This window comes from Podarcis filfolensis (genome assembly GCF_964270895.1).
Source record: "Podarcis filfolensis genome assembly, chromosome: Z".
NCBI lineage: Eukaryota > Metazoa > Chordata > Lepidosauria > Squamata > Lacertidae > Podarcis > Podarcis filfolensis.
Genome location: NC_139617.1, coordinates 49,072,606 through 49,088,531, shown reverse-complemented (window position 1 = coordinate 49,088,531; position 15,926 = coordinate 49,072,606). Strand labels below are relative to the sequence as shown.

General features: G+C 44.5%; 1 protein-coding gene across 10 annotated transcripts in view; it reads left to right on the top strand.

Moving 5' to 3' along the window:
* DENND1A (DENN domain containing 1A) overlaps nt 1–15,926 on the top strand; it is a 263,639-nt gene that overhangs the window by 219,593 nt on the left and 28,120 nt on the right. For all 10 annotated transcript variants that reach the window (XM_083597233.1, XM_083597229.1, XM_083597231.1 and 7 more), the window contains one exon: nt 8,199–8,330. In XM_083597233.1, the coding sequence (XP_083453359.1) occupies nt 8,199–8,330 (132 nt within the window). The remainder of the gene's footprint in view (nt 1–8,198; nt 8,331–15,926) is intronic.

Below are 15,926 nucleotides of genomic sequence, written 5' to 3'. Positions count from 1 at the left end.
GCAAGTAGCTAAATAGGTACCGCTCCGGCGGGAAGGTAAACGGCGTTTCCGTGCATTGCTCTGGTTCGCCAGAAGCGGCTTAGTCATGCTGGCCATATGACCCGGAAGCTGTCTGCGGACAAACGCCGGCTCCCTCGGCCAGTAAAGCGAGATGAGCGCCGCAACCCCAGAGTCATCCCCGACTGGACCTAATGGTTAGGGGTCCCTTTACCTTTACCTTTAAAGCATTCTTTAGAAGCTGTGCTGGCATCCTACAACCAAGTGTGATTGTGTCTTTAATATTAGAAAGACACCATCTCTGGTGCCATTTTGCTGCCTATGGAAGGAACCTTTGGCTGGGCCTGTTGATAGTTCCACCAGCCCAGCCTGAGCTGTTTTTCCATTTGGCATCTGCAGATCCTGCCTTTGGTTTCCTTCACTAATGACAGTCTTCACTTTCGTAAGTGAAATTCTGCCTGTGTGCAAGAGAGAGACAGACAGACAGACTAGGGTGGGAGCCTCCCTCCCCAGCTCCCAAGACTGGGCTGGTGTTCCCCCGTCTCCTGGCCGATTTAATTTGAGGCTGCCGTGAAACTGACCTCGCTACCCCCTGCATATTTTCCAGCATTAACATGAAAAGTGTCCCAGCTTTGGCAAGGAAGAACCAAACCTTAAGCCTCACCTTTACGATCTTGGTTGCCAAATAAGGAGTGGCTTTTCTGTACGACAATGGGAGGAATTTTAAAATGCGCTGAAGACAGGAAAGCTGCTTTCTCTGACTGTGCATAGCAATGATGACCTCTCAAATATAATCAAGAGCCTGCTTTTGCCCTTGGTCTGCTCCATCTCTGGGTTTGAATTGCAAATGGGTAATGCTGGGTTGACCTCTGGAGAGGTCAGGCTGGTGTATGTAAGGTCCTCCTCTAATATGATCGCAGAGATTGAATGGAGCTCCCTTCCCATACCACCTCCGTTTGTGGTCTGGGGTTTTAAAAGCATCTGCAATCATTTCCACTGCCTCCTTATGAATGAGAGCAAAAGATTGTTAACAGAGAAAAAGCATGGCAGCTTCATTTCATGCCCAGGGACATTTTTTAAAAATAAAATAAAAGTAAAGGCAGCCTTTTTTGCCCCATTTTACAAATGGAAGAAGGTGGTCCATGTCAAGCTATCATCTTACTCTGTCTCTTTTGAAACCCGGCTCCGTAGAATTGGGCAGCGCAAGGGAAGAGCCAGGAGGAGGGAGGAGGGCACTGTTTTCTGGCCCTGCAAATGGTGAAAGGAAGGCATCAGTGGCCAGCTGCAAATGAGGCTGCTAGTTTATTTGCTAGTTCCAAGAGAAGCCTTGTCCTTCAACCCCTTGTACTTTGTGGTGCCTTTGAGGTGCACCATTTCCAGGGGCCTCTAATGCCACAGTACGAGGGGGGTGGAAGCTTGTTCTATGTTAGGCCGTCGCCTTGATGAGCCAAAGATTTTTAGCCCTAAAATGGATGTTCTTTGGGGAAAGTGTGCCTGCATGGATGGGCAGAGAGCAGTTCCTTTTCCTTCACATCTGAGCATAATATGTAATATACCTGGGGTGGGGGGAGAGGAGGAGTCTGGTCTGTGCAAAACTTCTTACTGTCCTGGAATACGAAAGGAAGAGAGGCTCAAACCTCCAGGATCAAGGATCTGGCAGAGACCCACAGAAACCCACAGAGTCAGAGGGATCTCACTGGGTCACTGCTTCAGGTGCCCACACCACCCCGGGGAGATGGGAATATTTACTGGTAACTTGGCCTTCACCAAAGGTCCCAAGGCACGTTGCAGTACAATAAAACAATAAAATACAATAGACAGTAGACAATTCAAATAACAACCAACCAATAACACAGTAAGCAGAAAGAAAACGATACATAACAATTTGCTTTAAAAATTCCTTGGGTGGCCAATCATTTTAATTATTGTTTGGTATTGCTTTTAATGGTTTTTGTATTGCTATGCACCTCCCTGGTATTTAAATAAATAAATAAATATAAAGCATTGCACATTCTCAAAACCCTTGATAAAAAGTTACGTAGTTGTGTGCTTTCTGGAAATCCCCAGTGTGGGAGCCCATCAATGCCTGTTTCCTTCGGGGTTCCAGAGAGAGGCTTCCCTGCAGAGGACCCTTGCAGGCATCTGGTCCATTGCTGTATTGTCCAAGTATTTGGGAAGCTGGTCTTGAATGCTCAGCTTAACTCAACATGTCAGAGCAAATATTTCTTGTAGGACCAGTGGGTTGTATCAAACCAAGTTCTAATAAGAGTAGGCGTACTGAAATGAATGTAGATAAGTCGGTTAAAATTGAGAGGAACTCAAAATCTTTTTTTGTAAACTGCTTTGAGGTTTTTCCCTACAGTATATAAGTTTTATGAAATAAAAAAATAATTGTGCCCGTTGATTTCAATGAGTAGAGCTAGCATTGTTTTTTAAATATTTCACCAGGAGGCTGGTCTTTTTCTAAGCGTGAGGTCCCTTTCACAAATGTTCTTAGGGTCAAAGATGCAGCTTGCTTTGGTCAGTATGGTGTTGAAAACCTCAGCCTAAGGCCAGGGAGGTGACCTGTTCAAATCAACCAGGTGGCTTTCCATGTTTTAAGAGAGTGAATCACCACCCAAGTGAATGCTTCTCCAGTGCTGTCTGGAATAAGCTTCAGTGGATGAACACTTAGTCACCTGAGCAGTTCTTTTTCCTGCTGCCACAAACCAATGCAGCTGCTTCTGTGCCCTCGTTCTCCTTTTCGGTGGCGCCTTTTCTTTGTCCTCTTCTGAACAGTTTCAGAACACTATCCCCTGTGCTGTAATGCTCATGCATACATCTCAGTCGATTTGCAGGACACACAACTAGAAGACACAGCTGGACACCCGTCTTACATGTTCTTGATGTGACTTTTCAAAGGCTGCTTAGGATCTCCAGTTGCTTTGTTCCTTGTAACTCTTCTGTGGATGAAGGGCATCTCTCTGTGTTACCTGAGCAATGGAATTGCCAAAGGAGACATGTGTCTGTCCCTACCCCTTCAAAATGGAAAACCCGCTAGGACTTGTCAAGTTGAAATGAGAAGAGGTCATGGAGGTTGGTGAACCTTCACTTCTTCACCTGGGCCCTTACCTTACAGCGCCACTCTGTGTAAAAATAGCTCAAGAGGTTTGCAAAAGGACCTCACAGAATTCTTCACCTTCTCTCACCAGGCCTTTGTTTTGCCTTCTGTGCTTGTGTACTCTTGAAATCCACCTGAGAAACTACACCATTACAAGGGCTGTTCTCCACCACCTGTCAAGGTGTTCCAGCAATGGCATTGACCTCTTTTTTTCTGACTTGTTTTGCTCGTTTCTGCCAGATATGGTCTCAATCTCTTTGACAAAGTTGTGTCTCTTACATCCATGGCTCCTGCCCCCTGATGTCCACTTTGTTGTGTTCTACAAAGACAAGAGGGTATTGTACCATTCATACAAAGTTTCTGTCTAGGGGCTTCTCTTTAACAAGTTTTTAATTTCCGCTGCCACCCTTCCTGCCTGCCTTGATGGACGGTGGCTCCACCAGCTGGGTCTGAAAAGTCCTCTTGTTTTTCTGTCTGGAGCAGACAAAGCTCTTCATAAGGTCCATCTATCCTTTGTCTTCTTTGACCTGAGTGTGTTAGGTCATCCTGTGTCCAAAAGAATCATTTCTAATTGGCTATCAGCTTACATGTCTCATTATAGTGTTTGAGCAAGAGTAGAACTTGAGGGGGCATGTCAAAGGTCACTCCATCAAAGCAGCTGGCTTCGGGGTCATGTGTGCGTTCAGTGCTCTCTCTATATTTACCAAGCACTGTTTCCTTGACATTGTTGCAAAGGGGTTTAAAACTGAGGATCACCAGGTTGCAGGCTTTCTTCCTCAACTGATTGTCCCAAGCTTTCAGTCTTCTCTGATCTTCTAGGAGCTCCTGCCTCCCTGTCTCTGCAAAGACTGCCCCTCAATCTTGCTTCGTCTCAACATGTTTTCATTACATGGCATGCATGCGCACACACACACTCACCTAACCATGAACTCAAGTCACTAGTTTAGTTCAATTTTCTTAAAGGCCAAAAGGTGTTGGCTTGTCAGTTCCCACCGTTCCTTACTAGCAATCGGTTGAAGACTACTTAAAAATATTATCAGCTGTCCCGCTTTTAACTAATGGATTGATCCGTTACATTTAAATATATTTGCACATTGCAAAGCTTCAATGAAACATGATTTATGGTTGCTTTTGTTTGTTTGTCTGTTTCTTATGGTCAGTCCTGAAAGCAAGGGGGCAAGAGCTGTAATTACCTTCCTGAATATTCTCTGTTAAATCAAATGTAAGCTTGTGGATTTGACCCTGCTTTGATTAAGCACCAGGTCTAAAATTACTCAAAAAATCAGCAAGGAGGGGCCATAGCTCACTGGTGGACCAAACCTGCTGAAGGTCTTGGATATGAGCACTGCCAGCATCTCCAGGAAGAAGGATCCTTGTGCAGGAGGTGAGAGGGACCCTTCCCTTCTTGAGACCCTGGAGAGTCACTGCTGGTCAAGGGTAGACAATACTGGGTTCACCTGTCAGTGTTGTGGGAGACTCTGGGTCTAGAAGGCACTTTGACATGGCATTTAGCTAGCTTTGGGTACAGCTTACTTAACTTTAAGAGTTTTCAAAAATCAGACTTGACATTTGCATGTGCACAAGGGAAAGGAGCCAGTGAACCAGGGTGGCCTGCAACAACTTACTGTACCAAATTGCATTGTTGTAAGGAAGTTGGTGCACAGTCAACGAAGTGCCCCACATGGAAACAGAAGCCGGGGTGTGTGTGTGTTCATAGTAGAGGTCTTTCTGTAGCCAATAGAGATCTATTGCTGGCCACTGAGTGTTTAAAATATCCGCCAGGGGATGCTCAGATGGGTTGGATTCAGTTCAAGCACCGGTTCTCCAAGGGCAAACATCCACAACAGGGCTTTACATTCCTGACCTGGCCATTCTCAGGCTCCCATAACATGTCAACTGCAGTTTTAAGGGGCCTCAATAGCAAACCCTTGACTTCTCCCCCCCCCCCCAATTTTATTTTATTTTCCAAAGGTACACAATATTCAGTTAGCAATAACAACACAAAAGAATAACAAAAATAAATAAATAAATAACCAGAAACAAAGACAGAAACCAAATCATACACCCATGTGGGTTCCCTCCCCCAATACTCATCATCTCTTAATCTTTAGATTATTACTAACATGGCGTCTTTTGGTCATCCTTAATATCCTTAATATATTACCTTTTTCGTGTTCTACTTTACAAACTTAGTCTATACATACCAACATATTATCCTTAGAATATGTTTCTTCATGTAATCCTCAAAGCATTGCCATTCTGACCTTAAATTCTGATTAGTCCGATGCCTTATGGTGGCTGTTAACTTCGCCAACTCTATGAATTCGCTTAAATTACAGATCCAATCTTCCTTTGTGGGGATAACATTTCCTTTCCAGTTCCTTGCAAGTAGTAGCCTGGCTGCGGCTGTGGCATATAAGAATAATTTTTTCTTATCTTGTGGGATGTCCTTTCCTAAGATACCCAATAGATACGCTTCTGGTTTTTTCTCTATAGACATTTTTAACATCTTTTTTACGTCATTGTAGAGACATCCCCAGAATCTTTTAACTTTTTTGCAGCCCCACCATGCATGTATCATAGTCCCCTCCACCTCCTCACACTTCCAGCACAGATTAGATTTTAACTTACATATTTTGGCAAGTTTGGAGGGTGACATATACCACCTATAAAACATTTTCATTTTGTTCTCTTTTATGGAATGGCTGGCGGTAAATTTTATACCCAACTTCAAAAGTCTTTCCCAGTGTTCTATCTGTATTACATGGCCGATGTCTTGGGCCCATTAGACCATTACTTCTTTTATTTATTTCTCTTTTAATTCCCATTCTAGTATCAAATCATAAGTTTTGGATAATAATTTCTTGTTGTTTTTTAATAATACTTTTTGTAATTTGGATTCTTCTTTTCCAAAACCTAATTTTTTATCTGAATTGAAAACATTATTTAATTTGGAGCCAATCGGTAAGATAGTGTCTTATCTCCTCAAATGATTTTAACTTTAATTGTCCTTGATCTTCTCTTAATAATTGAGTATATGTTGCCCAATTACTTTCAATATTTAAATTTTTTACTGCGAACGCCTCTAGCAGGGACAGCCACCATGGTGCATATGGCTCTAGTGGTGGTTGGTATCTATTTCATACCTTATACAAAGCATTTCTAAGAATATGGTTGGTAAACCCTCTGTGGACTTTTACTTTATTGCAAGCCCTCAACTTCTGGGCCTCTTCTTGAACTATCTAAAATTAACTGCTGGTAGATACTACAAAATGGTCCTCCTTGTTTCCTCTTGCTTTCCCTCAAAGGTAACAACCAACTTCTGCATCAGTATTAAAATAAATTTGATTACCTTTTCCAATTCTACAATATCCTTTTTGCAACGAGGTGACCAGGACTGTACACAGAGTAGCTGGGGCAACCCGTCAGAGGGTGGAGCACTACTACTGCTACTACTACTCCAGATGTGGTCACACCAGACATTTATACAATGGCTCTATGATATTGGCAGTTTTATTTTCAATTCATTTCCTAATGATCCCTAGCATGGAATTAGCTTTGTTCACACAGAGCCATTGCACACTTCCTCAATCTTTCCACTATGATCCCAAGGTCTCACTCCTGGTCTGTCACTTCCAGTTCAGACCCCATGAGCACATATGTGAAATTCAGGGGTTTTTTTTGCTCCAACGTCCCTCACTTTGTTTTCATTGAATTGAATTTGCCATTTTCCTGCCCACTCACTCAGTTTGCAGAGGTCCATTACGATCTTTTTGTTTTAACTACTCTGAACAATTTAGTGTTATTAGAAAACGTAGCCACCCCACTGCTCACTCTAGATCGCAGGTCCCAGTACCAATCCTTAGGAGAATCCACTTTCTACTTTTCTCCCTTTGCAGAACTTCCCATTTATTCCTACTCTTTGCTTCCTGCATCTTAACCACAAGAGGACCTCTCCTCTTATTCCGTGGCTCTTAAGCTTACTTAGGAGTCTTTGGTGAAGTACTTTGTCAAAAGCTTTTTGAAAGTCCAGGTACACAATGTCAACCAGATCGCCTCTGTCTATATTGTTATATGCTGGGAGGTGTGAGATTCCAGGGGTTCCAGGTGCTTTGCCAGGGTTTGTGTTTCCTTTGGACATGAGACACAGCGGAGACTGTGGTGTCTTTAGGATATATGGCTTATTTACATAAGCCTGCAATGGAGGGGCTCACAGCATTAACTCTCCAAGAGGTTTCTTCTCCCATGGCCACAGCTTTGGATGCCAGCAGAAATCAGCCATGGCTCTCTGGCCCTCTGCTGCAGCTTACTGCATTTAACAGACTGCCACCTTTTCCCTTCAGCTCACATCAAGGCCAACTGCATTCCTAAACTCTGCTCTGCTGTCTTAGAGCTGAGGGAGGGAGCTTACCTCTCTGCCCTCTGGCATACAGCCACTCCTTTGTGTCCCATAATGGCTCCTCACCTTCCCTTTTGTTCTCTTCTAATGGCCCCTCTGTCAGGTGATCTCTTGAGCACAGGAAGCCAGCCTGGCTTAATTTTAACATGTTAAATCCAGTGTCTAGCACCCAGGAATTAGAAGGCAGGGTCCAGGAATTAGAAAGGGTGTTCAAGGCACCCCACAAGCTCTTAACAATATGCTCTCAAAGAATTCCAGTAGGATTGTGAGACAGGACTTTCCCTTGCAGACGTCAGCCTGGCTCTGCTCCAGCAGTCTTGTTATTCCATATGCTTTGTTTTGGATTGTGCAATGGTTTTGGTTTTTGCCTAGTTTGTCTTTGGTGGACCGCCTTTATGTCTGATTAATTTTATGTATTTACTTAGGGCCACTTCATCCAAAGTTGGAATTTGGGGAATATTTTGTTATTCTGTGGCATGTGTGTTGAGTTTTTATATAACTTGTGAAAGAACAAAAGTGTGGCCGTGGCTTATATGCTAATTGGTTTCTTTTATCTATGCTTTTTTGTTGTTGTTGTTGCTGTTGTCATTCCTAACATCAAAACTTGTTCAGTCAGTTTTATCCCCGAGTCCTTCCTTTTTGCCCCTCGCCCTTAATCAAGAGTGTTCCTGGCCATGCAATTCACCATTTCCTACCATACAGGACGTTGCAGAGAACGGCTGCTCCACTGTGCCAGAAAACTCCCTGCCATGGACAACTCCTTCCCCACTGGCTGAACAAAGAGATCCCAGACTCCACGAGGACAGAAGGCCAATCACTGTGCACTTTGGGCAGGTACGTGTCGGAGGTCGGAATTATTTGAAGTGCATGATTCAAACGCCTTGGCTTCCTTTTTGCTTTCTCTGTAGGAAGATGCACACACAGACTCATATTGGTCCCTGGGAAGCCAAGCAGTTCTGGGTCATGTGCAGCCCCGAAATCTGTTGGATCACGGGCAATCCATGTTGTGTGAAAGGGTTATTGTGTGCACAAAACCAGACTTTGCACATCGCTACAAAGACACCTGGATTTGGAGCTGTGCAGCATCTTCTGCTTCGCACAAGTGGCTTGCTTGAAAGTTGGAAGTGGCAGCTGACTCAGATCTGAAGCCCTCACAAGGCTTGCACACCATGCCCCTGCCTGTGTTTCTCTTGCTCATACTTCTGAGGGTCTCTTGCCATGTATTAACCTGGAAAGGGGAAGCATCCTGCCGGTTCCATCGCGGAGGCGACGGCTTTTTCCTTCCCTGTGACTCCGTTTAAGGTGTCTTCTGTTATCTAGCCCAATTATTAGTGTCAGCAGCGAGCGGCTTATTATAATAGGCACTTCGGCACACTTTGAACAGAAAAAGCAATGAACTGTGGTTGGAAAATCAATTAATGGTTCTTTAATAGCATATTTCTGTATTGACTCTGGTGCTCTGTAGGCTGGTTATTTTTATTATGGCCCTGGCAATATATTTGTGAAACTTCACTGGGATTGGAGTGGTTAATAATTAGAAAAACATATACAAAACTACTGAGATCAACTTTCCAGCTTTCGCCTTAGCGGGGGTGGTGGTGGGAGAGAAGTGTGATGGGTTCACTTTTTGTTGTCACAAGATTTGTTGGCCCCAGTTTTAATTTTAATCTAATCTTTCCTACTAGTCTGTGAAGTTTAAATATTAAAGGGCAGGTGTGAATTAATACCTGATTTCTCCAAGTGTCCATGTGACGGTAGGTATAATTATACTGAATACTGAAATAGCACTATTATTTTTAAACGCTTTAATGCTTTTTAAATAACAGTAGTGTTGGGTGCCACATTAAGGCACCAAATGTTTTCATTTAAATGCACACACAGGTTTGAAAACTCATGTCTCCTTACGCATAAGATGCAATCATTCACTGGTGTATCTTTATAATGGCTGCTTTTATGCAAACCTCACTCACTCTCTAACATACACACGTGGAGAGAGACATGTATATTTAGAACAGGGCTTCAGAGCCTCCTAATGAAATTTCTGTATTTGCCCAGCTATTGGAGTATTTTTCTCTGCTTGAGTGAATGGGTTTGAGATCAGTTGCTCTTGTGTTGCAGAAATGTATCTCCCTTCCACTTTGTTTATCATTACAGGATTGCTTCGTTTTACTTTCTTGCACTTATTTCCTTCCTTCTGTCATAGAACCCAAGGCAGCATACATGTAGTTCCCAGGCAATCACCCCTTTCAGGCACTGACCAGGCTCACACATGATGGTGGTGGCCTCATGTGTCTTCCAGGGGACCCTGAGAGCTTTTGGGCTGGTGCTCCAACAGCTCCTTTTTTATTCTAACGAATAGCAACGTTCCTCTTCTCTATTCATCATTAGAAGACAACTACTTTTCAAAGAACACCAAGCAAAGTCATTTTGTGTCTGGGATATTGCACACAAAGGATTTACATGGGGAGCAGAAAATCTGTGTGCTGCTGCTGTTACCAGGGTGGGTTAATAAGGCAGAATGAGATTGTTCCAAAATGATGGTAGTTTTTACAGTAACTCTCCACTCCCACTTTCTTTGCCTTTGTTTGTTCCGCTGCTTTGGGTCTCTCCTCAAGAGAAACACATTAACGACCGTCCTTACATTGCAGACGCCACATTCTGCCAAACCTTTGTCCACATTTATAGCTTGGTGATAATTCGGATTAAAAGCTGTCAAAGCATTTTTCCTGAGAAGGGATGGGTTTTAGTGTGGAGATGAGAGTAGAAACCCCAGTATTATTATTATATTACGTTTAATGTTGCATTTTAAGTCCCTCATACAGATAATTAAAAAGGAGTGAAAATCCAGGTGAAGTTGGAGTGGTTTGCACATTCCCAGAACGAGAAGAAGAAGTGAAAGAGGGGTGTTCGCTTCCTCAATTATTCCTTGCTACCCATGTCTGCTCTCATCATGACATCCTTTATTCAGAAAATGCATTCATGTTGGTGAGGGTCAAGCGCCTCCTCCCTAGTCTTTTTATTATTATTTGTATATTATTATTTTATAAACCACCTTTTCCTCCAGAGGAGCTCGAGGTGGGGTACATGGTGCTTCCCCTCCTGCTTTTACCCTTGGAACAGCAACCCTGTGAGGCAGGCTGGGCTGAGAGACAAGGACTGGCCCAAGGCCACCCAGAGAACTTCAGTGGCCAAGCGGGGATTCAAACCCTGGTCTCCCAAGTCCTCTTCCAGCACTCTTCACCACAACACCACACTGGCTGTGTTACATATCAGTAGCGCAGGCTGGCTTGCTGTGGCTGTGGCAGCTCCTCAGCCCACCAGCCCCAGCAAGACGCCTTAATTGAGATGTGCTGTCAGAGTGACAAACACATTTGCATACAGTCTATTTATTTTTCTGGGAGACTTCTGCTGGCTGCTGTGGGTTGAAATCCTTAATCAGCTTGCTGAAAGTGAGCCGGCAGCTCGGCTCTCCCTGTCCTACGCCACCAAGCAAGCGGGCCTTTTCTTCATTAAGTGACAGATTAGCTGAAGGGGAGGAGGGAAAGGGCTGGCGAGCCAACGGCAACATTTAATTTTAACTCATTAGGGCTTGCCTGGCTGTAGCTGGCAGCAGCCGGTGGTGCCCCTTGTCATCACTCTTCTGGCAAAGAGGCCCAAGTGCAGCTTAGATGACCAGGCAGCTTCAGGGCGACCTGGGCTACGTCTTGCTCTGTCCAGCTGGAGGTTTTCTTCTGTGTGCCATCGGAGCATTTCTGGCTGTGCAGTTGTTTCGCAGCAGATTCTCAGGCAGCCTGGGAAAACAAGGTCACTACAGCATTACTCTTCCTGCAAAAAGCAGGACAGGCTGTTTGGGAGTGGAATGGGATGCCTCAGAAGGTGGCGGATGTTTTGAAACAGAGGTCGGGTGGCCATCTGCCCGAGATTCTTTAGCTGTGATTCCTGCATTTCCATGGGTTAGGCTACATTGCCTCTGAGGGATCTCTTCAAACCCTGCAATTCTATTGATTCTAAGCTAGCTAAGCCCCTATCTTGAGAATTGCAGCCGTCAGGCTGTGTGGAGAGAACCCTGTTTGCTGCCTTTGCTCAGTTCCGGAGCTTGAAACCTCGCTCTCTTTGGGAGTGGGGACGGCTGCAGTTCCTGTCGCTTTGCACCATGTCGCTAAGGGACAAGGCAGGGAATTGGTGGTATTCAGAATCTTTTGAGCGTGTTAAATCTGAAGCAGCCAAACCTGCAACGTTCTCTTGCCTGTTTATGGAGCTTTGAGTTCAAGATCAAGGAGCTAGAAGAGCTGTGCGTGTCTAGACCCGTTCTTAATTTCCATTATTGCTGAAGTTGCAACCTTTAGCTGGTGGTTCTGACTTCCATACCCTGGTCTCTTGACCACTGCAGGAAGTGGCCCTAGAGGGATGCCGTACAGAATGTAACATGGAACGGTTTCACAGCTGGGCCGCTCTGCGGCTGGGTCATAACTGGCTGATGGGAGGAAAAAGTCATCTGTTTCCATTTTGAGATATATTTTTTTCTGCTTTTGAAGCTCTTTGTCAAACAGTTTTCCTTCTCCAGTGTAATAGTACGCATGCGTGCTGCTCAGTCCTTATGCCCCAGTGAGTGGGAGAGAAAGGATGTAATCCCTACAGGAACCCCTCCAGTTACGTGGCAAAAATGCATCTGAAAGTGAAATCTTGCTGCAGAATGTGCTAAAGAGGAGCCCATCATGACATGTTTGGTGCAAACCTGTGAAGCTCCACCAAGACTCTGCCACAGAAATGAGGGGGAGGAGAAGTTTTTGCCATCAGTCGCACTCTTGTCACAGCCTTAAGCCATGCCTGTGACATGCCTGACCCATCGGGAAGCCGAAGGAAGATGTGCCTGGATTCTCAGTGGAAGCCTTGCTCTTCCAGAGAGTACAGGAAGCGGTGCTTATCCCTCTTCCCCTGAACAGTTTGCTCGGTTGAAGAAAGTACAGCCTGGGGAGGGACAGAGCTCTGCAGGCTATTGCCTCCTTGTGTGTAGGCTTCTCTGCAGTTCTCAGCTGGTATCCTGTTGCTTTGAGAAGTTTGGGAGGTTAGGGGAATGAGGAGGGAAACAAGGAAGGACAGCCAGATACATTTGCAAAATGCAAAACTTGGTCATTGAGGCCAGGAGTGAGTGGTAGAGTGAGGCTCACTTGACCCCAGCCAAGTTGCTTTCCTTATGCACACACGCATAACACAGTGGAACAGTGAGCATCACAGCAATCTTCTGCCTCTAGTAAATTGGGCAGACGGTTGGCTTGCTGATGGGTCTCTGCCCAAACCCCTCTGAACTTCCATACTCTTGTGCTAACACAACCAAGAGCTCAGCAAGCTGGCATGTTTCCGGAATGATAGTTTTATATATATGACTCCATCTGCAGGAGAGGAGAGACTGTTCTGTTCCTCCCCAGATAATCAAGCTCATGTCTGTTGGTATTCATCTTAAATCAGCTGGTCTGCCTTGGGTTTTGTAGACGTGTATTCCAGCATTGAGCCCGGCAACCAGCAGCTCCCCATGAGAAGCTGCAAGAATGACCAGTTTTAAAAAGAAGAAAAGGCGAGGAAGTTTAAAAACCTGGTGTGGCTTTTTGTCTTTTGCTTAATGCACAATTGGTGAATTTTCCTTGTTTTAAATGAGAAATATATGCAGTTAGCTCTCTGCTGACAGTGTCCTTGAGGATTTGACAGTGAAATTTTCCAGCATTTGCTCTTCGTTAGGATCCTGGCGGTGTCTAACAAGGCAGCCGAACTGCTGGTACCTTCGACTCCTGTTTGTTCTCCGAGGGCTTGGGGGCTGCTGCAGTAAGCACATCGACCGGGGCTGATCATTACAAGGGCGTACGCCACCATGAATAAAAATGTCACACATACTCCCCCCGTCTCACAGCAGTACAAAATGTCAGCCCTGTCAAACACACATTGCAGGGAGCACTGAGCAGTCGGTACAAATTGGAAAGCCGAATATTCCCCCGGCTTCCTGATATTCTTCATTTGAAGCAGAAGAAAAACAGTTGTTAACCTATTAGCTGTGTGATTTTAAACTCTGCTGAAGCCAGAGATGGACAGGTTTTCTGGGCACGCTGGGCTGAATGTGTTCCAGGTTTTGAGGAGCTGACCTCTCTCTTGTTGTTTTTTTGTCTTTGAGGGGAGCCCACAATGACTTTCTTGTGGATGTCTGCTGGTTCTTGGTGGCATTTCAACTGTCACGCTTCAGGAACTTGGAAAGACTTTCTGAGCAATTTCCCCCTCTTGTCCCCTCCCCCACCCTGCCAAAAATGAATTGAGCTCATGCTCTAGACAAGCGTCTGGGAAACGGTTTGCTTGTTTGTTAGTTGCATTTATATCCCACCTTTTTCTCTAAGTGGCGCCCATGGTTTTCCCCATCCTCTTTGACTCTCCACAGCAGCCCTGTGAGGTAGGCTAGGCTGAGATATGCGATCCCTTGCTCAGGGTCACCCAGTGACCTTCAGGGTAGTGGGGGGGGGTATTTGAACCCTGGTCTCTTCCAGCTCCTAGCCCAGAACTCTTAACCTTATGCAGCAGTGTATATTGAAGGAGCAGAAGGCACAGCAATGCTTTTAATTAAGTAACCAGTATTTACTTATTTCCATTATTTATATGCTGCTCACTAACTGTTTTTTCTGGGTGGTTTAGAACAATAAAACATACAGATCATCAATCAATAAAAAAGCAACATGAAATTTCAGCAGCAGCAAATAAAACCGTATAATAATGTGTGCAACGCCACTAAAAGTTGCTGGAAAGGGAGTACAGTGAAGGTGCCAGGCAAGCTTCCTTGGGGAGAGCATTCCATGCCTGGGGAGGCCACCACTGGAAAGTTGGACTCTCAGGCTGATTCTGTAAGACTGCCCCAAAGGCATTGACATTCTAAATAAATAAGTAAATTCCAACCACAACAGCAAGACCTTTAAGAGGCTGCAGGGCCTTGGTAAACAAGGAGGTCATGATCTAAGCCGGGCTTGGGGGGTGGGGAATATGGGGATCCGTGGCAGGCACAAATAAGGCTGCACAGTGCATCCACACAGTGTGCTTTTATATCCCATTGGCCATGACTTGGAATCCAGCCAATTCACTGTTTTGCCTTTGACTTTTGTTCAGAATCTGACATATGTCACAAACCCAGACTCTTCTATGGCTTTCGGGGGGGGGGGGTATCCAATTTGTGGTTCTGATGGGGAGGTCTTGGCCATCTGCTTTGGAGGTGTTTGCTGTTGGCTTGGAACTGTACAGCTTTTATCACTACCTGACTGATGACAACTTTTGGTGATACTTGTATTACCTAAAATAGGATGCTTTTCCTCTCATCTTTTCACCACTTTTAAATTTCAAATAGGAAGCAGCATGAGGTTATCCAAAAAAAGGATGTTTCCACTTGAGAGAAGTGAAGAAGTAAGAATTCTGTGGACAGCTGAAAACATGATTGATATGTGCTGCCTTCCATTGTTTTTCAATATTTGCTTTTGAGAACGTAAAAAGAGCCCTGCTGGGTCTGAATAATAATAATAATAATAATAATAATAACAACAACAACAACAACAACAACAACAACAACAACAACAACAACAACAACATCAACAACATCAACAACAACAACAACAACAATGATAATAATAATAATAATTTATTTATACTCCACCTATCTGGCTGGATTTCCCCAGCCACTCTGGGCGGCTTCCAACAGAAGGTTAAAAATACGTTAAAACATCAGTTATTAAAAGCGTCCCTAAACAGGGCTACCTTCAGATGTCTTCTAAAAGTCATATAGTTGTTTATTTCCTTGACATCTGATGGGAGGGTGTTCCACAGGGCGGGCGCCACCACTGAGAAGGTCCTCTGCCTGGTTCCCTGTAGTTAGGTGAAAGGCCTAACTGGTTCAACATCCTGTTTCCCATATTGTCATGCAGATGCCTCCCACTGCCTGCCCCCCCCCCCCCCGTCCCCCAGAAACAGTACTTCTGTCTTGTTGGGATTCAACCTCAATCTGTTAACCACCATCCACCCAAGTGTTGAGAGGGGGGGGAAAACCTCTGTTTTCTGTTTTCTCCACAGTTTATATGTTATTTTATGGAACCCTGTTAGTCACTGTTATTCTGCACTAGGAAGCCCGGCCGTTGTCCTCAAAGTTGCCATTGATGGGCGGGCGGAAGCCCTCCACTGGTCATAATAATAATAATAATAATAATAATAATAATAATAATAATAATAATTTTTATTTATACCCCGCCCTCCCCAGCCAAGGCCAGGCTCAGGGCGGCTAACAACCAATAATAAAAATGAGTTGAATGAATACAACTTAAAAACAAGATTAAAATACAACATTAAAACAATTAAAATGCAGCCTCATCACAGGAGAAGAAAGGAAAAAGGAAAGAGGGGGAGGGAATCAAATTGGCT